General features: G+C 46.8%; 1 protein-coding gene and 2 non-coding genes across 4 annotated transcripts in view; all 3 read right to left on the bottom strand.

The window, feature by feature from the left end:
• DARS2 (aspartyl-tRNA synthetase 2, mitochondrial) overlaps positions 1-25,093 on the bottom strand; it is a 28,961-nt gene extending 3,868 nt beyond the window's left edge. The window contains exons 1-16 of one of the 2 annotated variants that reach the window (XM_044301052.1): positions 25,031-25,093; positions 20,798-20,961; positions 19,508-19,607; positions 18,218-18,284; positions 16,911-17,012; positions 16,007-16,102; positions 15,283-15,406; positions 12,558-12,604; positions 11,098-11,204; positions 9,883-9,952; positions 8,150-8,329; positions 5,381-5,488; positions 3,643-3,705; positions 2,928-3,080; positions 1,890-2,108; positions 1,667-1,777 (exon numbers count right to left, since the gene is read on the bottom strand). In XM_044301052.1, coding sequence (XP_044156987.1) covers positions 1,667-1,777; positions 1,890-2,108; positions 2,928-3,080; positions 3,643-3,705; positions 5,381-5,488; positions 8,150-8,329; positions 9,883-9,952; positions 11,098-11,204; positions 12,558-12,604; positions 15,283-15,406; positions 16,007-16,102; positions 16,911-17,012; positions 18,218-18,284; positions 19,508-19,607; positions 20,798-20,936 — 1,686 coding nt within the window. In that variant the 5' untranslated portion in view covers positions 20,937-20,961; positions 25,031-25,093. The remainder of the gene's footprint in view (positions 1-1,666; positions 1,778-1,889; positions 2,109-2,927; positions 3,081-3,642; positions 3,706-5,380; positions 5,489-8,149; positions 8,330-9,882; positions 9,953-11,097; positions 11,205-12,557; positions 12,605-15,282; positions 15,407-16,006; positions 16,103-16,910; positions 17,013-18,217; positions 18,285-19,507; positions 19,608-20,797; positions 20,962-25,030) is intronic. The other variant, XM_044301053.1, reaches the window with a different exon arrangement.
• On the bottom strand, positions 12,303-12,436 carry LOC122944289. The gene has a single exon (XR_006390967.1).
• On the bottom strand, positions 14,929-15,064 carry LOC122944287. Its single transcript, XR_006390965.1, has one exon.
• Positions 25,094-25,239: the final 146 nt, after the last annotated feature.

Here is a 25,239-nt window from a genome sequence, read left to right as displayed (position 1 = left end):
TGTGTGAATTTTATTCTATATTTTGTATATCTAAGATTGTAATGAGTTAACTTTTTCTACTTCTAAGTGCCCACCCACCCCCCTCTTTGTTTCAAGACTGGAGAAAGAGGGGGGCAAAGAGCTGTGCTGTGGGAAGTGTCCGATTTCTCATCTTTCTACAGGTGTCCCATAGAGTGTGGTGGAATGCGTAAGCCAATCATATGGCTTGATGATATCTATATATTATTCACTGCCTATAGAGAAGCACCTCTTTGAAGTGTCACATATGACGTAGGCAGTATTCTTGTTAGAATAAACTCCATTACAAAATGGCGATGGTAACCAGATGTTTACATTAGTTCACATTCCAAAGTAGGACCCAGTGCGCAGAAGCCAGGGTGCTATCTCCTCTCTCTTATCTCTTCTTCCTTTTTGACCAATGAAACAATGTTTTAGCCTCAGTGAGGACTGCCCTCTTCTGAAGATGTATATACGCTTACCCCCATGTAATTAAAGTTAGAGATTGCTTTGACCAACTTCTGTGTCAGTGTCTAGTCTCTCAGCCACGCGTGGATATTAACCCCTGGGGGGGGGGGGGTACATTGATTTGGACCACCAGAGTGTATCTTAAATACCCTGGTTTTAACAGTGCCTTCACATGCGGCCACGAGTGAAGGTACCCTTGGAAATCAGCTCAGGAGTGATAACAGGTTTCAGATGCTTTCACTCCCGACTCAATTTCTAACAGCTATATCTCCCAATGTGGTTGATAATGCTGTAAATCTGGTCTTACTTTAAAACTTAGATTGTCAGCTTTCAAACAAGCTCCCCCCCCCCCCCCCCCTTCAGCTGGTTGTGATCTCAGACAGCCTGGAGGAGGGGGGGATGCAATGGGGAAGCCGACAGCTTGCAGGGAGAGAAAAAAAAATATATATAATAATAATAATAAATAATAATTAGGGTCCATTCACACGTCTGTTTCTTTCCTGATCTGTTCTGTTTTTTGCGGAACAGATCTGGACCAGTTGCGTACCCATTCATTTTCAATGGGTCCTGAAAAAAATAAATAATAATAAATCGGACAGCACAATGTGTGCTGTCCGTTTCCGTTGTTCCGTTCCGCATGTCCGAAAAAATATAAAACTTGTCCTATTATTATTATCCGCAAAATCGGATCCTGGTACAATACAAAGTAAATGGATCCGCAAAAAACGGATGACTTTTTCAGGAACAACGGATCCGCAAAAAACGGACCGCAATTCGGGATATAGAAAAATACTGACGTGTGAATGGACCCTAATAATAATAATAATAATAATAATAATGTGGCGACATCATAATAGTAGTTTCTCACAGAATAAAGCTATAATCTTATTTGTACCACAACAGGGAAAGCCAGAAAAAAAAAAAAAAATCCCCAAAAATAAATTTTAACTAGATACGGCTAAATCTAAGAAAAAAACTAAAGCGTTATGGCCACCGTAAAACATAAGGCGAAAAAATGTTTCTGGTCTTTAAGGCTAAAATGAGTCATGTCACTAAGGGGTTAAAAAGCACTTGTGTCCCCCACGATGTGCACCTACTACATTCACTTCAGACAAAAAAATTTGGAGACTTTTTTCAATTTTAATGTGGCTGTTAAAGGGTTAAAACAGTTGTGTAGTTAAGCAGTAAAAAGCTCTCTGACCTTTAAAACCTCTTGAAGAACCCGACGTTGAAGTTCTGAGTTGTGAATACGAATTGAGCCACCTCCAACTTCATTTCCATTTAGGACCAGGTCATAGTGCTGGCTGCGAACCTGAAGCACATAACATGTCAGAGGGCAACAGACTAGAGAAGACCTATCTCCAGACCAGCAGAACTCCTCGGCTTCTATGCCTCCTGCTGGGGTCACAGGCATGCAGTTTTACCTTCGTTGGGTCTGTGTACAGAAGCTCCATGTCATCTGGGTGAGGAGCGGTGAATGGATGGTGAGCAGATTCCAGCTCCTCCGGGTTCTCTTCTTTAGGGAGAAAGAGCGGAAAGTCAACAACCCACAAGAAGTGGTAGGTATTGGGGTCACAGAGTGGTACCCCACATTCTTCTAGCTTTGAGGCCAGTTCAAGGCGTAGCTTGCCTAAAGCAGTGCACTATGGGAGACAAATAATAGACGTGACACATAGTCTACTACCTTTTTCTGTTGTCCTTCTGTAGCTACAAATGTCCTAATAGGAAACTAAAGGGGTTGTCAGGCTTCTACATACTGCTGACCTGTCGTTAAGATCGGCCATCAATATCAGATCGGTGGGGGTTTAAACACCTAGCACTCCCACCGATCAGCCACGGGTGCCGGAAACAAGACAGACGATGGTCGAGATGAATGGAAGCTGAGCAGCAGTAACCCCGGCACAGCCACTACATGGTGGACGGCGCTTCCCGCTTCATCCTCTGTCATTTTCGGCACTTGATGGTGAGGCTCGCTAAGTGTCAGTCCCCACCGATCTGATATTGATGACCTACCCTAAGAATAGATCATCAATATCTAGAACTGGGACAACATCTTTAAATGCCGGACAACTAACTTAGCAAACAATATAACACAATGGGGGACATTTACTAATGGACTTATGCCACTAAAAGTCACAAAATTATGGTGCACGCCCTATTTGCAACTTTTTTAGCTTCTCACCACTTTTCCGAAGTGGCTTCGCACGAACACCAGATTTACTGTAACTTATAACCAAAAACTGCCGTAGTTTATAGATCAAGTCTGCGCCAGCCCCTAATGCACTGAGGGCCAAAGAGGCAACTAATTTATTAAGAGGCATTTGCCTCTTAATAAATTAGGCGCATCTTACTCCAGCGCAGGGCAATCAAGACTGGCATATGGGAACGCCAGTCTTGATAAATCTCCCCCCATGTTTATCATGGAGCTGCAGAACAGTCAGCAATACAGAGGCGGCACTCACAGCTGTGTCATGTGGCCCCGCCGCCAGCAGGAGGAGATCTTCAGCCTTTGCCCCAGTAGTTCCTGCAAGAGCCTTCTGCAATTCTTCACTGAGATTCTTCCCAAGAGGAGATTTCCAGGATCCATCAGCTCTAACTATAACAGCCATGATGTCCTGTAATCAATATATAATACTCTGATGAGTGTACACGAGGAAAAGAAATATATCCTCTGCAAGGGGAGCTAACTATACATTTAATGGTACACAATAAGCTCATCCCTAAAATAAAAACAAAACTTAAAAGGGGTTCTGCGGGAATTTGATATTAATGGCCTATCCCCCAGGATAAGTCCTCAACATCAGGACAATCAGCTGCTTGAAGAGGCTGCTGTGCTCACTTGAACTCCTAACAGTTTACCAAGCACAGCGCCATACATTTTATAGTGGCTGTGCATGGTAATGCAGCTCAGGTCTATTCGCTTGAATGGGAATGAGCAGCACCGAGACCATGTGACTGGTGAAAAAGACGTCACTGGCCTAGGAGGAGGCCATGATGTTCACAGAGCACTGAGGCCCAACAGCTGATCAGCAAGGTCCCCGATAACCACTTTAAAAAAAAGACAACAAACATCTCTTGTGCATGAAACTGGTCTAAGGACACTTTGTAAAAGGTTTTACTGGTCTCCAAGAAGATTTCAGCTTTGTATAGTCCATGGCCCCCTTCCATATACTGTACCTGGTTATACTGGTTCCTGATCAGTTGCAATATTGAATCCAGTGCTCTCCCCTTTAGATAAATCTGTCAAGAGCAAGATACAGAGACTAATACATAAAAGGTGGAAACCACGTACAAAGTGTGAAAGTAGAACTGTGAGAGATCGTTTTGTGGGAAAAGATACAGGAAAATTGTCATTTATAAATTTATTTATTTCTCTGCCATTTTTTACATAAGCTACACACGGGGAGGTGTTATCAGTGATCGATGGCATTCTCTGTGCAAGTGTATATACAGAGATAGCTGTCAGTCACTGATAGCTGTACACAGGGGAGGTGTTATCAGTGATTGATAGTATTCTCTGTGTAAATGTGTATACAGAGATAGCTTCAGTCACCTATAGTTCCACATGGGGAGGTGTTATCAGTGATTGATAGCATTCTTTGTGTAAGTGTATATACAGGGATAGCTGTCAGTCACGGATAGCTGTACACAGGGGAGGTGTTATCAGTGATTGATAGTATTCTCTGTGTAAATGTGTATACAGAGATAGCTTCAGTCACCTATAGTTCCACATGGGGAGGTGTTATCAGTGATTGATAGCATTCTTTGTGTAAGTGTATATACAGGGATAGCTGTCAGTCACGGATAGCTGTACACAGGGGAGGTGTTATCAGTGATTGATAGCATTCTCTGTGTAAGTGTGTATAGCTGTAAGTTACTGAAATTCCAAATGTTGTGAGCAGCACTGCAGAATAAATGTAACGAGGTGCCTGCAGAAGCAAGCAAACATCCAAAGAATAAAACAAAAAAATTCCACGGCACTCCCAAAAAGAGAGTGTTCTTTAATCACCAGACAGCGACGTTTCAGACCTCTTACTGGGCCACTGCTTGAGAAAGGTCCCAGTAAGAGGACTGAAATGTCGCTGTCTGGTGATTAAAGAACACTCTTATTTACTTTTTGAGAGTGCCGTGGAATTTATTGTTTTATTCTTTGTCAGTTACTGATAGCTGTACAGAGGGGAAGTGTTATCAGTGATGGATAGCATTCTCTGTGTAAGTGCGTATACAGAGATAGCTGTACATGGGGAGGTGTTATCAGTGATTCTCCCCCCCCCCCCCACAATGCTCAGGATAGATGATATGTATGATCATTGGGGGCCCTAACAATAACCACAAAACAGGTCTCAAGACCCTCATTTCTCCTCATTACACGGCCGTAGCGAGGAGGTTGAATACAGAGGTGGTCAAGCATGTCTATGGAATTGACAGAACACTGCAATTAAAAATGGGGCGCTCAGGTGGGTGTCAGCTGCACTACATGGCTGAAACCTGCCCACAGCGGTTGGGATCGATTGTCCCTCCCCCAGATGTTGTGGTGAATAGCATCTGAGAAGTTACAGGGTGGTGGCTTCCTCTGTCCTCCAATCAGTACCACCCTGGCGCAATGGCAGCCTGGGGTCCTTCAGGGGTGCTGACGGTTGTGCTCAGCTTCTAAAAGGACATCCTCAGAGAGCCCTGCTGGACAGCAAGAATGCTCAGCATCACTGCCTGAAGAATCCTCCTGTATAACAAGGTGCTGCTGCTAAAGAGCTCCCTACACAACCTTCCCAGAAGGACTACACAAGTGGCGAATGCCAGGTGGAGCTCTTACACTACAAAATCCACAGCACACGTGAGGTCAAAAGTGACACAGAAGAAGCAGGAAATGTATAAAAATATAAAATAAAATTTGAGTTACCAATCTGGTTTTACTCACCGCTCCCTCAGGGACTCTTATGGCTTTCACACATCCATGGGATTTACTGAGAGCTTCTTGTACAAATCCCAGAGACAAGGTCCTCATCTGCGCCGTCACATCCATGATCTGATGACATAAGTAACAGTCAGTAGACTAGGATATAGCTGACCCTCGTCCCTACGTGACCACAGTTATCTTCCAGACATTGTGCAGGTCATGTCCATGTGAACTAGAATGGCTCTTCTTGGGTGACATCTGTGCACTACACAAAGCTATGCTAAAGGTATCTGTGGACCATAAAGTATGCACTATCACGATGGTTCCATATGTACACAGCTCTTGGAAATACCAAAGACAAGAAGAAACCAGTAGGATACATGGTGTGACGAAACCAACCTCGCCACGGTGTTTTGGAGGGGGCTGGTTGCCAGCCTCCTGCCTCAGGATTATGGCCCATACTGACTTTAAAGAAGACAGGCCGGCCGCACAGCTTAAAGGGGTTGTCCCACTTCATAAAATAGGTTTTATGTAATCTATTTACCCCCACACAACATATCTTCCTATCCATGTTATTATCCAAAAGCTACCTTTCATTCAAAAAATCATGTAAAGCGATTCCTTTGTTGTTTTCTGTATCCCATGGATACGGCCTCTTTCGTCCGGCCGCATCGCTGTGCCGCGCCTGCGCACAACAGCTGAACAAGTACTCGGGCCGCCTCTCCATTCCTACAAGTACGCGCACGCCCGCGCATGCGCAAATACAGCAGGCGGGTGCCGGAATCAAATAGCCGGCACCCGACCTCTATGACAGGGAGCGGGACCTTAGGGGTTAACTGCCGCTGATCGCAGCCCCCTATCATAGAGGTCGGGTGCCGGCTATTTCACTCCGGCACCCACCTCCTGCATTTGTATTAACATTGGTGGCGCAGTGCGCAGCAAGAACAGGAGATCGGCAGCTGCGCGATCAATAGGTGGAGGCGAGTTAATTTTTTTTTAACCCTCATTGGCACTTCCCACTGCGCCACCAATGTTTATTATACTGGGGGGGGGGGGGGGTGGCCGCACTCAATGTATATTATACTGGGGGGGGGGGGTGGCCGCACTCAATGTATATTATACTGGGGGGGGGGGGTGGCCGCACTCAATGTATATTATACTGGGGGGGGGGCGCACTCAATGTATATTATACTGGGGGGGGGGGTGGGCGCACTCAATGTATATTATACTGGGGGGGGGGGTGGGCGCACTCAATGTATATTATACTAGGGGGGAGGGGCGCACTCAATGTATATTATACTGGGGGGGGGGCGCACTCAATGTATATTATACTGGGGGGGTGGCCGCACTCAATGTATATTATACTGGGGGGGGGGTGGGCACACTCAATGTATATTATACTAGGGGGGGAGGGGCGCACTCAATGTATATTATACTAGGGGGGGAGGGGCGCACTCAATGTATATTATACTGGGGGGGGAGGGGCGCACTCAATGTATATTATACTGGGGGGGGGGTGGCCGCACTCAATGTATATTATACTGGGGGGAGAGGGGCGCACTCAATGTATATTATACTGGGGGGGGGGTGTGGCCGCACTCAATGTATATTATACTGGGGGGGGTGGCCGCACTCAAGGTATATTATACTGGGGGGGGGGGGGGGTGGCCGCACTCAATGTATATTATACTGGGGGGGGGGGGGTGGCCGCACTCAATGTATATTATACTGGGGGGGGGGGGGTGGCCGCACTCAATGTATATTATACTGGGGGGGTGGCCGCACTCAATGTATATTATACTGGGGGGGAGGGGCGCACTCAATGTTTATTATACTTGGGGGGGACGGGGGGGGACCTCACATACGGCACATATGACTCATCCACATGAACGAGCACGCAAGGACTGAGCTCTCAGGGCGAGTCATGAGGAGGCGTGGCCGGCCTTCACTCAACTACAGGAGCCGAACCAGGAAGTTATCAGGACATCTACTGCTGGTAAGATTAAAAAAGCAAAGTGGGACAACCCCTTTAAATCTGTCTTTGGAATTGTATTTTGTTATGTGAGGGCACCCAGATGGCTAGTTTAATTGTATTCGTGTATTCTGAGTGCCATTCGCCTAATGATATGCACTCAGACTTGAGCTATCTGGGAATATGTTAAATGTCTGTGTTTGCTGGGAGGGTGTGACATTGTGTGTTTAAATTGTGATTTCTGTCCTGTTGTCCCCACATGTGTATTGGCGATCTCCCCTTTGTCCTGAGAGATAATTGGATTATTCCTCGGTTGTCTCTGGGGCAGAGAGGAGGAAACCATGATGCATTGTGGGGATGTGTTGTATCTGTTCTGTGTGTCGCAGTCTCCATTCTGGTCCCCTAGGGGCGTGTCCACCAGATGGGGACCTGCATAAATACGGGCGGGTAGCCCTCAATAAAGTGTTCCTGTTTTAACCTTCATCATGTTGAGACTGGTGTTTGGATAACTGATCAAAACTGGGGGATTGCTATACGCTGAAGATTTGCTATACTCCCCTGGCATAACTACTAGCTCTTGTAAGAGCTGTTCCTGCTCTCTGGCTGTAGGAGAGGTTCACCCACTGGAGCCTGGAGCCTTGTCGTAGGTCCAGCGTGGGTGGAGGACGGTGAGACCCCAACCAAGCTGCGGCGGGTTGTGGGGTCTGCAGTGCGTACGGTGTCAAGTGGAGTGCTTGGAGTCCTCGGAAAGAACTAGGAGCATCTAGCAACGGAGGTACTCAGTCGGGGTGCCAGGTGATCCGTTACACATGGCATACCTTCATTTGGAAGCGAGTGTCCGGCTTATCTACTCCATAGCTGCTCATGGCCTCAGCGTATGTCATGGTGGGGAATGGATCAGGTAGGGTTCCCTTCTCTTCAGGCCAAGAGTACTGCAATAAGCCCTCTACCAGCCTCTGGATGCCCAGCTGGTCCACAAAGGACATTTCAATATCAACCTAGGGATAGAAATATTAAGAGGATGGGCTTCCAGGAAAATCATATTACTGAGTTAATACTACCCATACGCACAGTAATATCAGAAGGACAGAAACCATGACGAAACCCATTCAAGCGAATGATGTCCGTTCAGAGCAGCCTGGATCTATCATACAGCCGATTTGGCACATCATGGCTTCTGTTATGAACAGACTTAATAGGGTTGTCCGGGTTCAGAAATTAATCTGGACATACCCAGAATTTCACCCAGGCAGCCCTCCTGACAAGAGCATTGGAGCATTTCATGCTCCGATGCTCTCCTTTGCCCTGCGATGAATCGCGCAGGGCAAAGGCATTTTTAGGAGTTCAGGTGACATACTGGGCTCTCCTCTGGGCTGCCAGGCGGAGGCTTCCACCCAGCAGTGAGCCCGGTGACGTCACCAGCACTGATGGGCGGGCTTTAGCGCTGCCCTAGCCGTTTAGCAGGCTCATCAGGGCCGGTGACGTGCTGGGCGGTGTATTATTGTAAATAAAAAAAGCCCTTGCCCTGCGTGATTCAGCGCAGGGCAAGGGAGCGCATCAGGGCATGTCATCAGAGGGGCTGCCTGGGTGAAAATATGGGCATGTCCGGGATCAGATCTGAACAACCCCTTTAAAAGGGTTTTCTGAGAATTTTAATACTGATGAGGGGGTCCAACACCCAGCACTCCCGCCGATCAGCTGCTTGAGAAGGCACCAGTGCTCTTGTGAGCGCCGTGATCTTCTCGCAGCTTACCAAGTACAACGCCGTACACTGTATAGCGGCTGTACTTGGTATTGTGTTCAGCCCCCACGTGACTGAGCTGGGCCTAGGACACGTGACTGATGATGGTGTCATCATTGGCCTAGGAAAAGCTGTAGAAGGCCGCGGTGCTCACAGGAACACTGGTGCCTTCTCAAACACCTGATCAGCAGGGGTCCCGGGTGTCTGACCCCCAACGGTCACATACTGATGACCTATCCAGAGGTAGGTCATCAGTAAAAAAATAATAATAATCTTGGAAAACCCCTTTAACCTTTATGTAAGCAGAGGCAAATATAGCAGTCCGCTGCCTCTCCACCGGTGACAGATGTCAGAAAATGAGGATCAGGCATGTTTTATTTGATATGCCCAATCCTACTGTTCTGACAACTGTCAGCGCGGCCTCATTCCTCCCACTTTTGGTCAACAGTCATTAGACAGAAGGAATGCCAGGGGGCAAATGAACGCTATTCATGTCCCTGAGGGATCGTTCACACGACGGATGCCGCCCGTGTGCCTTCCACAATTTGAGGAACCGAACAGGAGGCCCATTATAGAAATGCATATTCTTGTCCGCAAAACAGACAAGAATAGGACAGGACTCATCATTTTTGCGAGGCCACAGAACGGAGCAACGGATGCGGACAGCACACAGAGTGCGGACCCATTGAAATGATTGGTTCCATATGCGGAAAGCAGAAAACGGCCCGTATACGGAACACAAAATAAGTTCGTGTGAACGAGCCCTGACTGTCCCGGATGAGGATGCGAGTGATGCCTTGTATGATATACCTGTGTGAATTCCGGTTGTCGGTCTGGTCTCGACCCTTCATCTCGATAGCAACGGGCTACTTGGAAGTATCTACAAATACATAAGCACAGTTTTTTTGCATCTGCGCCATTGATTTCACTCATATGATCACATCAATTTCATAGATGAGGGGGGGTGGCGTGGCGGCACAGGAGTGGGTTATCACATAGCAATACTAAAGCCTGACCTCTCGAATAATGTTTTGGGGTAAAAGTGCAGCTGATATCAGAATGAGGGGTTGGGGGGGAGTGAGATATTTTGGGTTCAGGTAGGGGGATTGTATGCAACCAGACAATGTATACAAATTTACAAGTAACGTTAGATATATTGAGAATTGCTTCTTGTTGTACCTTTATTGAAAGATGCTTCTACTTTCTTTAATATGTGCAGATAAAACTAATAAAAATTTATGATTTTGGACAGTCCCTAATAGTTAACAGTCTACCTTGACGATGAGCGGTAAATGTTCAATATCCCCCACAGCGCCACCACAGGGAAAATGAAATATTGCCCATTGTTTTTGTAATGCAGGACAGGACGAATCCTTCAGAGTGACAGACACTTTTTGTTACCGCCCTCCTTTCACAGAAAATCAGGGTGTAATATCATTTAATAAAGTATGTGACATGGCTGTGACTATAGGTTTTTTATTTCACTAACCAGCTGCAGGAGTAACCTCACGTCGACAACAAATGACCGCTGCAGCCAATCGCTGGCCTCTTCAGTGCACTGCGGAAGCTAGTGATTGGCTGAAGCTGTCAAAAGTTGTCAACGTGACGTCACATCACCGCTGCAGCCAAGTAAACAGATCCCAGCATGAGTAAGTAGTGATCACTTCTTTAAAAAGGAGTTGAAACTGGGGATCTACCTGCAATAAAGGGGTTGTAAACAATTTTTTTTTATTTTTTTTATTCCATCCCTACCCCGCTGGACCTGTGAAGGGAAGTATACTTAGGCTGAGTTCACACTTCAGTTATTTCCATCAGATATTGTGAGCCAAAAATAACTGATCCAAATAACTGAAGTGTGAACTCAGCCTTACCTGCTCGATTCTGGCTCTGTGAGTCAATGCTGTCGCTACCGCACTTCTGCGCCCTGCACGGACCACGTCACCTGGACCACGATTTTGGAGTGTGCGCAAGTTTTAATTACCATTTTCTGGTCATGCACAGAAACAAACACCATCTTCACATTACCTGTCCAAGCCACCAACCATAAGAAGCTGCTTGAATTGCTGGGGACTCTGGGGTAACGAGTAAAATTTGCCAGGCTCTTGTGTAGGAACCAAAAATTCCTTGGCACCCTAAAAACAAACATAATGCATGACATATACGCGACATTAAAATTGTAACCACTAGAGAAATTCAATAAGCAGAATTCTAACCTAATTTGGAGAACACTTTCAGCATCTTGTGAACATTACAATACATTCGATCAATACTGGTATATCCCTCATTACTCTTTTGTATTGCCTCATGTGTATCATTTCCAGCTATAATAGCAGCATATGCTACAATTTCGATAAAAAAAAAAAAAAAAAAAAAAAAAAAAAAGGAATTCATATCTGATAAATGAACTAATGAAACTTATTTACATCACATCATCCTTTTATCAAGATTTGGAGGGCATCTGTCAGCAGTTTTGTACCTATGACACTGGCTGACCTGTTACATGTGCACTTGGCAGCTGAAGACATTGTGTTGGTCCCATGTTCATATGTGCCCGCATTGCTGAGAAAAATGATGTTTTAATATATGCAAATGAGCCTCTAGGAGCAATGGGGGCGTTGCCGTTACACCCAGAGGCTCTGCTCTCTCTGGAACTGCTGCACCCTCTGCACTTTGACAGGGCCAAGCAGTGAAAACATCACGCAACACTTTTCTCAGCAATGCGGGCACATATGAACATGGGACCAACACAGATGCCTTCAGCTGCCAAGTGCACATGTAACAGGTCAGCCAGTGTCATAGGTACAAAACTGCTGACAGATGCCCTTTAAGCCATTTGGTCTGGCTACGTACAGAACTGGATGTTTACTGCTCATTATAAGGCCTCTTGCACACGAACGTTGTGCATCCATTCCGTGCATTGGGGACCGCAATTTGCGGCGGCCGGGAAGGATCGAGACCCATTCAACTTGACAAGTTCTATTTTTTTGACGTGCGGAGGCATGGACAGAAACACCACTCTGTAGTTCTCTGAAGCACTCGTGGGGTTCCGATCCGTGCTTCCGTTCTGCATCTCATTGATTGAGGACACATTCAAGTTAATGAGTCCGCATCCGTGATGCGAAGTGCACACGGGTCGTGCCCGTGCATTGCGGACCGTGCAATACGGCCACGGGCACACAACGTTCGCGTGCAAGAGGCCTAAAGCATACAAAAAGAATCATTCTATGCGGAGTGTATGGAGAGGAACGATCTGGCACTGTGCACTGTACAGAGTCAGACAGAGATCGCCAGGACATTATTATAGGAAGCCTGATGACGTGGGCAGACACTTCATCTGCACACAAGGAATAGTTCAGCTTCCAGATATGTTATAAACTCAAGGAGCCGCCGCTGGGATTCGAACCGTGGTATCCAGCAAGTTTGTACCCATTTAGAAAGAGTACTCTTAACCACACAGCCACAAGCTCTGCAGAACATTTACATACCCCAGGGGTTCTCTTGAACAGAGTTGGAGTCTCCACATCCACAAATCCTAAAACAAAAGATTGAAATGAATGGCTCAACATGTTCCCCGTCTCAGACAAAAGCGAGCACCATTCATCTGTATGTAGATAATCTATATATAGTACAAATTCCGAAAAGACAGGTAGAGACACATGATGGCGTGAAAGCAAAAGCATATACTCAGATTAAGGGTCCATTCACACGTCCGTTTTTTCTTTCCTGATCTGTTCAGTTTTTTGGGGAACAGATCAGGACCAGATCTGGACCCATTCATTTTCAATGGGTCCTGGAAAAAAAAAAATCGGACAGCACAATGTGTGCTGTCAGTTTCCGTTGTTCCGTTCCGCATGTCCGTTTAAATATAAGACATGTCCTATTCTTTTCCGCAAAATTCGGATCCTGGTACAATACAAAGTCAATGGATCCGCAAAAAACGGAAGACATTCGGATGTCATTCCGTATGTCATCCGTTTTATGCGGAATCCGTTCCTGGAAACACATAACAAATGTTGTTTTTTTTTTTCAATTTTTTTTCAAAGAAATCCAAACAACTTTATTTGATTATTGAAATCTATACATGTTTCCGTTTTTTGCGGATCCGCAAAAAACGGATGACATACGGAAACATTTTCAGGAACAACGGATCCGCAAAAAATGGACCGAAATTCTTGGTTCTACAAAAGCAGAGATTTATACTTCAGATAAGCGTCAGCAAAACCAGCTATTCTTCCCGAATCCCTCCCCAACACACATGCATGCTCAGTTCGATAGATGAGAGTAAGGCTACTTTCAGACTTGCGGCAGAGGATTCCGTCAAAACGTATGCAAACTGATTGCATTTGTGAGACTGATCAGGATCCTGATCCGTCTTACAAATACATTGAAATGCCGGCGCCGTCTTTCCGGTGTCATCCGAAAAAAAACGGATCCAGCATTTTTTTTTTTCACTTTTTTTCGGTTTGCGCATGCACAGACTGGAAGGACAGATTCGGCATTGCAGTATTTTGAATGGTGGATCCAGTACTAATACATTCCTATGGGGAAAAAATGCAGGCAAATTTTTCGGATTTTTGGCCGGAGATAAAACCGTAGCACACTGCGGTATTATCTCCGTCCTGATCAGTCAAAAAGACTGAACTGAAGACATCCTGAGCGGATTGCTCTCCATTCAGAATGCATGGGGATATGCCTGATCAGTTCTTCTCTGGTATAGAGCCCCTAGGACGGAACTTTAGCGTTTTCCTTTTCCAGCATAGTGTGAAAGTACCCTAAGCTGATGACAGAACAAAAGGATTGCACCTGTTCAAATTCAACATGACCTGAAGGTATAAACAAAACTACAGCTAAATGGTGGCACGAGATGAAAAGTTGTAAAATAGAAAAATCGGATCATGTAGTCAGAGTCCTGTGTCGCACCCACTCCCACACCGAGTCACCGCAATGCCACAGTTTACAGAAGATCTGCTTCAATACCCTGGCGGCACAAGTAAAAAAAAAAAATAAAAAAAAAACCACGCCCCATCTCTGCTAATTTGCTAGTTTCAGGTTAATAATCTCTGTAACAGGTTTTGCTATTCTGTGTGAAAACTGGGAAGTGGCTTAAAGGGGTTGTACGGACTACAGATATTGGTGACCTATCCTCATATTGGTGCCGTCTGCTCCTGGCTCTGTACATGCTATAGTGTCTGGGGGCACATCTGCCCAAAACAGGCGAATGGTGGAGATGTCAGACATCAGACCCCCACCAACCCGATATGGATGACCTATCCTGATGTGGTCGCAAACTGACCTTCTGATGTGATGACGTGTCCTAATAGTTCTGAGGTTGAGTGAGCCGGCTCGAGGTCACGACACAGACGCATACAAGATGTGTTCCTCGCAATATATCTGCAGCCTGGACAACCCCTTTAATGCACAATGTGTCTAGGTCATATCACCACTTACATATTGGACACTTGTGATTATCTCTCTCACAACAGGTTTCTCAGAAAGACAGAATGAAAGTTTATCTTAAAAGGGGTTGTCTCACCTCAGACATTGGTGGCATATCGCTGGCTTTTTCCTGCAGTACCATAGAGGTGAATGGTGCGGTGGCCACTCCTGCGCAGTGCGCTATTAATTTCTATGGGACTTCTGAAAATAACCAAGCTCGCTCGCTTGGCTATTTTCGGTACTGCCATAGAAGTGAAAGGAGAGAACGCAGAGGAAGAGCGGTGTGCTCTCATTCACTTTGGGAACCCTCGCTCTAGAATAGGTGCGGTTCCCAGGCATATCCTAGTGATAAGCCACCAATGTATGAGAGGAGACAACCCCTTTAATATTCAAGGGTATACAAAAACAGCATTTGTGTGCAGTGTATGGAGAGGAACGATCCGGCTCAGTGTGCACTGTACAGAGCCAGACAGAGATCTCCAGAACATTAATATAGGAAGCCTGACAGCGTGGGCAGACACTTCACCTGCACACGAGGAGTCATCCAGCTTCCAAAAACCGAAATACCATGTAGTATTCAATATCCTCTGTTATAGCTGTGACTCAAGGCATTGTCAGTGGGAAACACACCAGAGTCTCTGGCAAATCTGTAATCCTTTTAGAGAACCTGCCCAGTCCCTCACCAGTGGAGCAGTGCACAGTCTGGATGTTAATCTTACTGAACCTGTGCTTTATAATGTGCTGCACTTTATATGTGATTGGAGGGACACTTACCATGCTGGTTACACAGATACTCCCTCATCTTCATCACCATCCTGGACCTCAGCCTCAGGTTGTACTGAAGCTGGGCGCTGCGGATGTCCAAGTAGCGATACTGCATTCTCAGAGACTCCGATTTCTGAAAATAGCAACCAAGTGATTAAAGGGGTTGGCTCACCTCAGACAAGCATCAATGTCACAAAGGAGTGGGACCCGGTCCTACTTTAGAACTGGGGCCCCTGAAGTGAACATACAACAGCCACGCATGTGCAGCCAACCTTCTGTTCCTTGCTATAGGATTTCCAAGCTCCAGCTTGGCCATTTCCGCAGTCCAATAGCAGCAAATAGAGTGGTGGCCGTGCTTGCTTGCGCGGTGCACTCTACACCGCTATGGGACTCCAGAAAACAGCCAAGCACGATCGCTTAGCTATTTTCAGAACTGTCATTGCGATGAATGGAGAGCATGCCGCTATTCACTGCTATTGGACTGCTGGAGCTCAGCTATTTTCGGAAATTCCATAGCAAGAAAAGGAAGGCGGCCGCGCATGCACAATGTTCTCTTCATCACTTCGGGGGCCCTGTTCTGAAGATTGGAGTAGGTACCAGAGGTGGGACCCACACCTTTCTGACATTGAAGGAATATGCTAGCAATATGCCATCAATGTCTGAGATGTGTATAATAAATCAGCGTGGATTTCATTTTGTACAGTATGAGGGAACATTTATTTAAAAAACACACCTTCACAGAGTCTTTAATCTCAAACGGCAGATTTCTGCAGGTGTTGAGGACATGGACTTCCTTGGCTTGAACCTCGACGTCTCCTGTGGCCATTTTCTGAAATTGAAACAAAGCACAGTATCAGCAAACAGCTGCACATAGGCATGTTTAAAGGGGTTCTCCGAGCATATACCTAAAGTCTCTTCCAGATAACCCATGGACCGAAAACATTTTGAGCAGTACTTACTTTTCCACCCCTACGCTGATTCCACAATCCAGATCACTTCACCGTCCAACTGACTGCTGACTCTTCAGCTGACACCGAGACCAAATGTGCTCCTCTTTCTTCCTGTAAATCTACATTATGCAGTTGATCAGGAACCCGATCAGTCAAGATGTCAGAGGAAGAGGCCACAGCCAGTCAGGCCGTCATATGATCCCAGCCAGGACTGCAAAATCAGTGGAGCGATAGAAGGGCAAGTACTTCTAGTGTCTTCTGCCCACAGGCTAGCTGAAAGTGGCTTGTTAGGTCCAGGCTTGGAGAACCCCTTTAATATACATTGATCTCATCATTCAGGGTATCGTCTTCATGAGAGTAAAAGGTAGAACTTAGGGTTCATTCACACGTCCGTGTGTGTTTTGTGGATCCAAGGATCCGCAAAAAAGCGGACACCGGCAATGTACGTTACGCATTTTGCGGACCGCACATCGCTGGTACTTAATAGAAAATACCTAATTGCGGACAAGAATAGGACATGTTCTATTTTTTTCGGGATCGGAAATTGCGGACCCGGAAGTGTGGGTCCGCATTTCCGGATCCGGGTAGCACATAGAAATGAATGGGTCCGCAATTCCGTTCCGCAAAATGCGGAACAGAATTGCGGACGTGTGAATGGACCCTTATTCTGAACAGACTGAATCTCACCGAATTCTCCTGACCAGGTGGCCGGGGTATGACCGTCCCCTTCACCAACAGCACAGACTCTAATGAGACGGCATTCATCATTTCCTTTAGTTGGGAACCATCCTAGTAACACAAATCAAAGAAGCAGAGAAATAAATATGTAATAAATTAAAGCATTATATTATGGTATTAAAGGGGTTGGGCGCTTTGTACCTAAATTTCAGCAATGCCCTACATCCAGGATAGCGATGAACATCCTGTATGTCCACCCGTACTGACCGCTTTCAGCACATGCACAGTAGATGACAGAGGTGCCATCCCAGAAAGGCTATGGATGCCGGCACCTGTTTACACCAGGACCCATCAGCACTGGTGGCAACGCAGCTCCACGCGGGCCAAGGTAAGTACAGAGACCATTTAGCAGGTTTTTATGCCATTAACCAGTAGTATATGGCATTGGCGAAATTTCAGTACCAAGCAGTCAAGCCCTATATTTAAACAGAAATGCTCCACTTATATTGACCACATCATTTACAAGTGATTGGCACATGGCTACTGCAGCCAATAGGTGGCTTTGACGGTCAAGCTATGGGCATCACTGCTCAACGATGGCAGCCATAATGCCAAGATTTTGGCACATGGTAGTCACTTGTAAAGGAAGACCAATGAAGCGTCTGTGCTGTAATCAGCAGGAAATTGGCAAGGTAAGCAGTGCTTCTTTTATACTATTATTTTATAACATTTGCTGAAGTTTTAATTATTTTTGGATAACCCCTTTAAATTTGCCCTGTTTTGGAGCTACAGGGAAATTCATCACGTGATGCCAGGACCCCCGACAGATCACGGAGATCCTGAAATGAAATTACTGCAGCCTTGTAGGACCACTCTAACAAGACAAGTTTATACAACAGAGACGATTGCAACCGCAAAGCGAGTGTGAACCAATGTTGTGGCCGATGTACGGTGACGTCACATGGTATAGGAAGAGGTTGGTATATGGGGGATGTTAGTTTTCGCTCATTGGCAGAACGTAGAGCACGGGTAGGGAAGAGATGAGGGAGAAGATGTAGGGGGTGCCGTGGAGGGCTGTGTGATTTTAATTGAATTTATAGTGTATGGGCAACCAGTGCACGGACTGGCACAGATCGGTGTAGTGGTTGGACAGAGATGATCCTGGCAGCTGCGTACAGGATAGACTGGAGAGGGGAGAGTTTAATAAGGGGGAAGAGTAATTAGTAAACAAGCAGAGAATGAATCAGACCTATAGTGAGTTTTAGGGTGGATTGTGGAGATGTTTTTGAGGTGCAGATGGCAATAGCGAAACATACCTCATCTGCAGGAAGAACAACCTGGATCAGCCCATTAAAATCTCTCAGTACTAGAAACATATCATGCCTAGAAAACAAAGACATGACAGCGATCAATCACAGGACGCAATGGTCACCTCACCGTTAGCGGATGACATGGGTCTTCTTCAGCTGACAAAGAAATAGATTACCAAATGTTTAGGTATTTTGCACAAATAAAATAATTCTGCAACTATAGACAAGACTAAGACCATGTGAAGCAATACAACCCAGCGAGGCGACAGACAATACGTCAGTACTTTATTAAGGCTCATGCTGCACATGACCGTGTGTATTTTGTGGTCCGCAAAAAGATACGGATGACGTCCGTGTGCATTCCGTATTTTGTGTAACGGAACAGTCCTATCCTTGTCCATGATGCAGGACAATAATAGGACGTGTTTTTTTTTTGGCGGAGCAGACATATGGAAACGGAATAACTTCCGTTTTTTGGGGGACCCCATTAAAATGGTTCTGCATATGGTCCGCAATAAAATAACAAAATGGAACGGACATGGAAAAAAAATAAGTGTGTGTGCAAAAGCCCTCAGGGCACATACACACGAATGTATTTTCCTTCCGTGTCCGTTCAGGTTTTTTTGCGGACCGTATACGGAACCATTCATTTCAATGGGTCCACACAAAAAAAAAAAAAAAAAGTTACGCTGTGTGCATTCTGTCTCCGTATGTTCGTTCTGCAAAAAAATAGAACATGTCCTATTATGGTCCGTATTACGTACAAGGATAGGACTGTTCTATTAGGGGCCAGCAAAATACGAAACGCACACAGACTGTATTTTTTGCAGACTGTAAAATACATACTGGTCGTGTGCGTTTGCCCTTACTCAGAGTTCTTGTTTCATGGTATTGAGCAAAACAGAGATTAAACTGTTAGGCCTCTCTTACACGAGCGACACGGATTGTGTCAGGATCGGCTCAGGGAAAACTTGATGGTTTTGCACACGAGTTCAATCTGTTTTGTCTGCGACTGCAGTCAGTGTCGGGATTTTTCCGTCCGGATTGTATCCACATTACATGCCTTTTTAATGCTTCTATGGGGCCAGAGATGTGTGAAAAACACACAATATAGAAAATGCTGTGATTTTAACGTAAAGCAGAAATGATACGTGAAAAACTACGGTCATGTGCACAGACCCATTGACATGAATAGTCAGGATTCAGTCCGGATGCATCCAGATGGAAAACGCGCTCATGTGAAAGAGCCCTAACCCAGATCATTAAAAACTGGTAAAAAACAGTCCGTCACCTCACCTATGATACTGGAGCCATCCGCACAACGCCACTTCCTGCCCCACATGAGCCAGGCGCAACTCGCCGCACGTGTGTGATCGGAAGGCAAAGCTGCTCAAATCTAAAAAATACGAAAGAACCACAGAAATATAATATCCACATAAGTGTTACAGCGGTGATCTATTCATACGAAAGTGAGCCTATATAATCTGGTGACCTGATGTCCACATCAGAGGGAGCTACTTGGGTTCAGCATCTCGCCCAGAATGATCAGCCCATCATCAGATGCATCGGCCTTAAAGGAATCAGTGTAAGTTATATCTTATTCAATTACATTCCTGCTCATTCTGGGCTGTGACGTCCAGGAGGCGGAGCTATCAGTGATTGACAGCTGTGTATGAACAGTCAGAGGGAAGGCTGTCAATCACTGATAGCTCCGCCTCCTGGACTTCAAAGCCCAGAATGAGCAGGAAAATAAAATAATTGAAATACAAGTTATACTGAATATTTTCCCATAAAACTATATATGCATCCGCTCCGCTCCTCCTGCTCTATAACATGCTGCCTGCAGCTCAGATACATTTTCCACACGACAGGTTCCCTTTGAAGAAGTTGTCCCATCTTGGCCTTTCAAAGACCCACAGTAAGCGCCAGCCTGAGGAAGGAGATTCACGGAAATGTCTGGCAGTCCGCAGTTTCCATAACTCCCCTAGCAGTGAATAATATGGGAGTTATGGAATATTTCCTCGGATATTTCCATAATTCTGGCTCTCCGAGGCCAGCACTTACTGTGGATTATTCCCATCTCAGTCATGAAAGGCCAAGACAGGACAACCCCTTTAAATTGGCCAAACACTTTAGATTGCTGTTGGCCAAATGATTATTGGGCTGAAAGGTAATCCTCATGACCGACTCCCCCCAGATATGCACGTGTGCTCAATAAGGAGAGGGGGCTTATCTCCCTTGAATACAAAGGATTAGGCAATATATCATATATAACAAATTCCTCCAGGGTCACTGTGGAGAAAATGGGCCCTTGCCGGATGCAGATGATCATCTGATTGATACCAGCAATTCCTCTGAAATCATCTTATGGTGGGGGGACCTTCTAAGTAAAAGGGGAGATCCACAGAATAAAACCCCTTGAATTATTGAAGTCATACATGAAATAAGGGGGGGGGGGGGGGCATCTGACGGACGTATTATCCAATGCACGGGAGCACAGGGATCTATGATGCTGTGAGTTTGGGTCGGTTAAACCCATAGTAGGGGCATTTAATATGGAAGGACAATTTAGAAAATAGAGATTACCTGAGGTCCTGGGAGTCTGGTGACTCGTTGTGACACCCGCAGAGTTTCTCCTGTGTGCCGCACGCAATGTTCTCATCCCCGGTCGTCTCAGTAAAAAGCCGCAGCTCATTAACAGCTTTGCTCCGGTACGAAGAGCCATCTTCTACTCAACGCAGAGTCCTGCCCTAGACACGGAGGAAAAGGAGACTCCACGTGTGAGGTCTGTGCATCAAGAAACCGAATTACAGGTGACAAAGCTGGCCTATTTTGCCCCCCAATCATTTAAATGTGAGAAAAAAAAAAAAAAAAAACATTTAACAAAGGCTTTCCATGTCCATGATATATTATATATACAGTGCCTTAAAAAAAAGTATTCATACCCGTTGAACTCTCCGACATTTTTCCATGTTACACCCACAAACTTGAATGTATTTTATTGGGATTTTATGTGATAGACCATAACGCAAAGTAGCAAGTATGTGTGAAGTGAAAAAAAAATAAAAAAATTTAAAAAAATGTTTGTACTTCCCGTAAAATCTGTTTCTCTTCCGTTCATTGGGGGACACAGGCTTATCCTGAAGGTGACTGACATGAGAGAGCCGCTAGCTCCGACACCCTACGGATGGACGGCAAACTCCGCTGGAAAAGAACGGAGAGCCGAAACCTGCTCTTTGAGGAAGCTGAGAGCCAGCCCCAAGTCCATGCCCAACTGCAGGAAAGTCAAGAGTCGCGGCAAAGAGAACCAAACAGGAGGCAGCTGATGCCGCTCGCACCAACTAAAGTAGGACTATAGGTCTGGTGGTGCACAAGGGAGAGGACTCCCGAGCTTCAGGCGCACAACGGAGAGGAAGAGAAGTCCTCTCGATGGATTTTACGGCTGGTTTGTTGGAGCACTGCAAGGGAGTCAAATCCTCCGGAAAAGGATAAAGGGCGCTTTGGCAAGGTAAAACGTCTATCAGGGAAATTCCAATTCTTGGAGAGAGAGGAATCAAACTCCTGGTGGTTGGGGAAACACTTGTGCGAGTGACGGGACCTTCTAAAGGGAAAAACCGAGCAAGCAGACGACGGTGCGGGATCCTCAACCTGCAACGTCTCGATAACCACTGTAATAAAATTGTCCACCAAGGAGGATCGTTTGGACGACTGACCCTCCGGCGAGACAACATCCTCATCTGACCACCCCCTGCTCCTCAGAGCATGCCTCTTCCACTGAAGACACGTCGGAGTGAGACTCTCTAGTATGAGGAGGAGAGGCCGACGAAACGGGAGACACAGACACCCTTTTGGGGGAGGATGTTTTTGAGTCGGACCGGTCAGAGAACTGCCTTTCTGACAAACGTCCCAATATTTCCACAATAGCCTTGTTGGTATTGTAGACATCCTGTACCACCCTAGACAGGGAACACACCCATTCCGGTTCTTCCATAGGCTGGTCAGCAGGAAGCAACGGGTCCGGGGCCGAGCCACTTGATGGTGGAGCAGCACACGCAAAGCAGAGGGAGTCTGACTGAGAGGATGGAAATTATGCGCGAAATGACGCACAGGCAAAATGACACACCGAAGGGACCGACTGCTTCGGGACCTGGGCTCAGACATAATGACAACCCTGGAGCCTAAATGAGGAAGAGGGGAAGGTTAGGCCCTGTAAGAAGAGTGGGAGCGGGGAGAACACAAGCCCCGTCCCCAAAATGACACCGGCCCTCCATCTCTGGCAACGCCCATCCCCCTCCGCTAGCCGGAGCACATGGCCGCATCCCCAGCCGAACCAAGACGCCGCACAGAAGCCGGGGCCTCAATTAACACTGAACTAGCGCCGTGCCAATAAGGAAGCGGTGATGTTTTAAACAAACAAGGAGCAGCAGGAGGCCCAGCCAGCTTGGGGAGGGTACTGGAAGGGGGAGCACGTAGGGGCCAAATTGCTTTACCCTTTTTTATACTCACCTGTTCGGGGTCTACTGCCCCCTGGCTCCAGCCGGATCACCTTGGGGAGGGACGCTACACCGGAACAGAGGGGATTTGCGGCGGACAGCTGTGGTGATCCGAACGCTGGTGGGAAACAGTTTGTTTGTTTTTAAGGAACCTCTGGTCCTCCCTTGCTTCTGAAGAACGGGAAGGAGCAAGGGGCTTGGGTGACCCCCTGGTCTCCCATCTCCTGGGTGGGAGTGCAGGTAGTTTTTTTAAAGGACTGCCTGAAACTCCCACTAGAAAAAAAAAGGAAAAAAGGAAACAAAAAACAGCAGACCTGCAACGCAGGGAGGTCTGCCTCCTACAGACACTAAGCTAAAACTGATTAGCTTAGTCCCTGCAGGAAGGGTATAGCTGAAGGGAGGCGCTCACACCTTTGTGCTTAGTGTCCGCCTCCTAGCGGCAACAGCTATACCCATGGTCAAGCCTGTGTCCCCAAAGATACAGATGAGAAAAATATATGGCTTTTAAAACTTTTTATAAATAAAATACTTTTTAAAGTGACAGCTAGCAAGTTACAGATAGACAGAACATTGTTTGATAAATTTGGCACATCTTTAAGTAGGTTATCCAGGAATTAATATGGATGACCTATTCCCAATATTATTAGGTCTTCAATATCATATTGGCCGGGGTCCAACGCCTGGGACCCCCCCCTGCCGATCAGCTGTTAGAAGAGGCCCAGTCTCCTGGCCTAAGTGCAGCTCAGCCCCATTCATTTGAATGTGGCTGAGCTGCAGTATCGAGCACGACCACTATACAATGGACAGCACTGTGCCGGGTAAGCGCCCATTTTCAGAGATGGTCCCGGAAAATTCGGGCTGTCCCAGTTAGAAAATGGGCATGGCTACACCCATAAATGGACATTTTTTGGGCAGAGCTGGGACGTTCCCATGGGCAGGATTTTAGATGCCCCGATTTTACCGACGGAGGGGGCTCCCGAGCTCCGGGGCGCACGACGGAGGGGGCTCCCGAGCTCCGGGGCGCACGACGGAGGGGGCTCCCGAGCTCCGGGGCGCACGACGGAGGGGGCTCCCGAGCTCCGGGGCGCACGACGGAGGGGGCTCCCGAGCTCCGGGGCGCACGACGGAGGGGGCTCCCGAGCTCCGGGGCGCACGACGGAGGGGGCTCCCGAGCTCCGGGGCGCACGACGGAGGGGGCTCCCGAGCTCCGGGGCGCACGACGGAGGGGGCTCCCGAGCTCCGGGGCGCACGACGGAGGGGGCTCCCGAGCTCCGGGGCGCACGACGGAGGGGGCTCCCGAGCTCCGGGCGCACGACGGAGGGGGCTCCCGAGCTCCGGGGCGCACGACGGAGGGGGCTCCCGAGCTCCGGGCGCACGACGGAGGGGGCTCCCGAGCTCCGGGCGCACGACGGAGAGGACTCAAAGAGAAGTCCTCTCGATTTATTTTACGGCTGGTTTGTTGGAGCACTGCAAGTGAGTCTGAAGATAAAAGTTACATAACTGGACTCTGCATCGCTTATTCTAGTCGGGGGGGGGGGGGGTTTGGGGGACTCGACAGGTTCCCTTTAAGAATAACACTTTTGTCTGGAGATGTTACTCCACTTTTCCGATGCTCTGTCCTGGAATGAGACTTTGACGTTTTTGAGTCTTTACAAAGTTGCATTTGATAAATCTGCCGCAATAACCACACTGACTTTGCCAGAAGCTCGAGCGCAGCATCATATCACAATGGGGGTCATTTATCAAGACCAGCATTTGACTTAACATAAGACAAGGTGATGGCCCCGCCCACATGTCCGCTTTTCAGTAAGTAGCGAGGTCGGTGCAAGGACTTTAAAAAGCTGTAAGCTTGCGGTTCATGTTTTTTTTTTTTCTATACACCACTTTCCACCTTAAAAAAAAAAGTCACAGTAAATGACCCCTAAGAACAATCTTTTAAGCAAAAAAAAAAAAAAAAAAGAGTGTACACCAAATTTTCAACTTTATACCGCAGAAAGATGGCGGCAGAGTTTGATACATTTGTCTGTCAAGATCTCCTCAGAGCTGACTAGTCTGTCACAAATCTCCCATCTATTCTATATTGATAAAACATACCTGACAGCAGGCTAATTTGCCGAAAACGGATTGCAATTTTAGCAAACTCTGAATGAAAACAGGAAAGTTTCCATTCACTCACAGCAAGCAGACATCTTAACCCATTTAGAATTTTAAACAAACTATACAAGGGGAGGGGGGGGCATACAAAGTGATGACAAACTAAGTCAATTTGCTACAACACCATTTGCAAGTATAAAACAGAATGAACCACGGGGCCCCTCACACTCACCCGTCACATGCCGCCCGGGCGTCCTTGTGCAACCAAACGCAATCCGCGCGCAGTCAAACCTGCTGAGGACGCGAATGATCATGTGACACATTGGAACCAAACACAGTTCAAGTCAGCGGGGAAGGGAGGGGTAGAGGCGGCCATCTTTACTGAGGGTAGAGCGGCAACGCTCTGCGATGACGTCACGAGGTCCTGGTTTGCGTTCCACG

Source organism: Bufo gargarizans, chromosome 7 (genome assembly GCF_014858855.1).
Source record: "Bufo gargarizans isolate SCDJY-AF-19 chromosome 7, ASM1485885v1, whole genome shotgun sequence".
Lineage (NCBI taxonomy): Eukaryota > Metazoa > Chordata > Amphibia > Anura > Bufonidae > Bufo > Bufo gargarizans.
The sequence above is the reverse complement of the archived record's forward strand: the minus strand, read 5'-3'. Positions and strand labels throughout refer to the sequence as shown.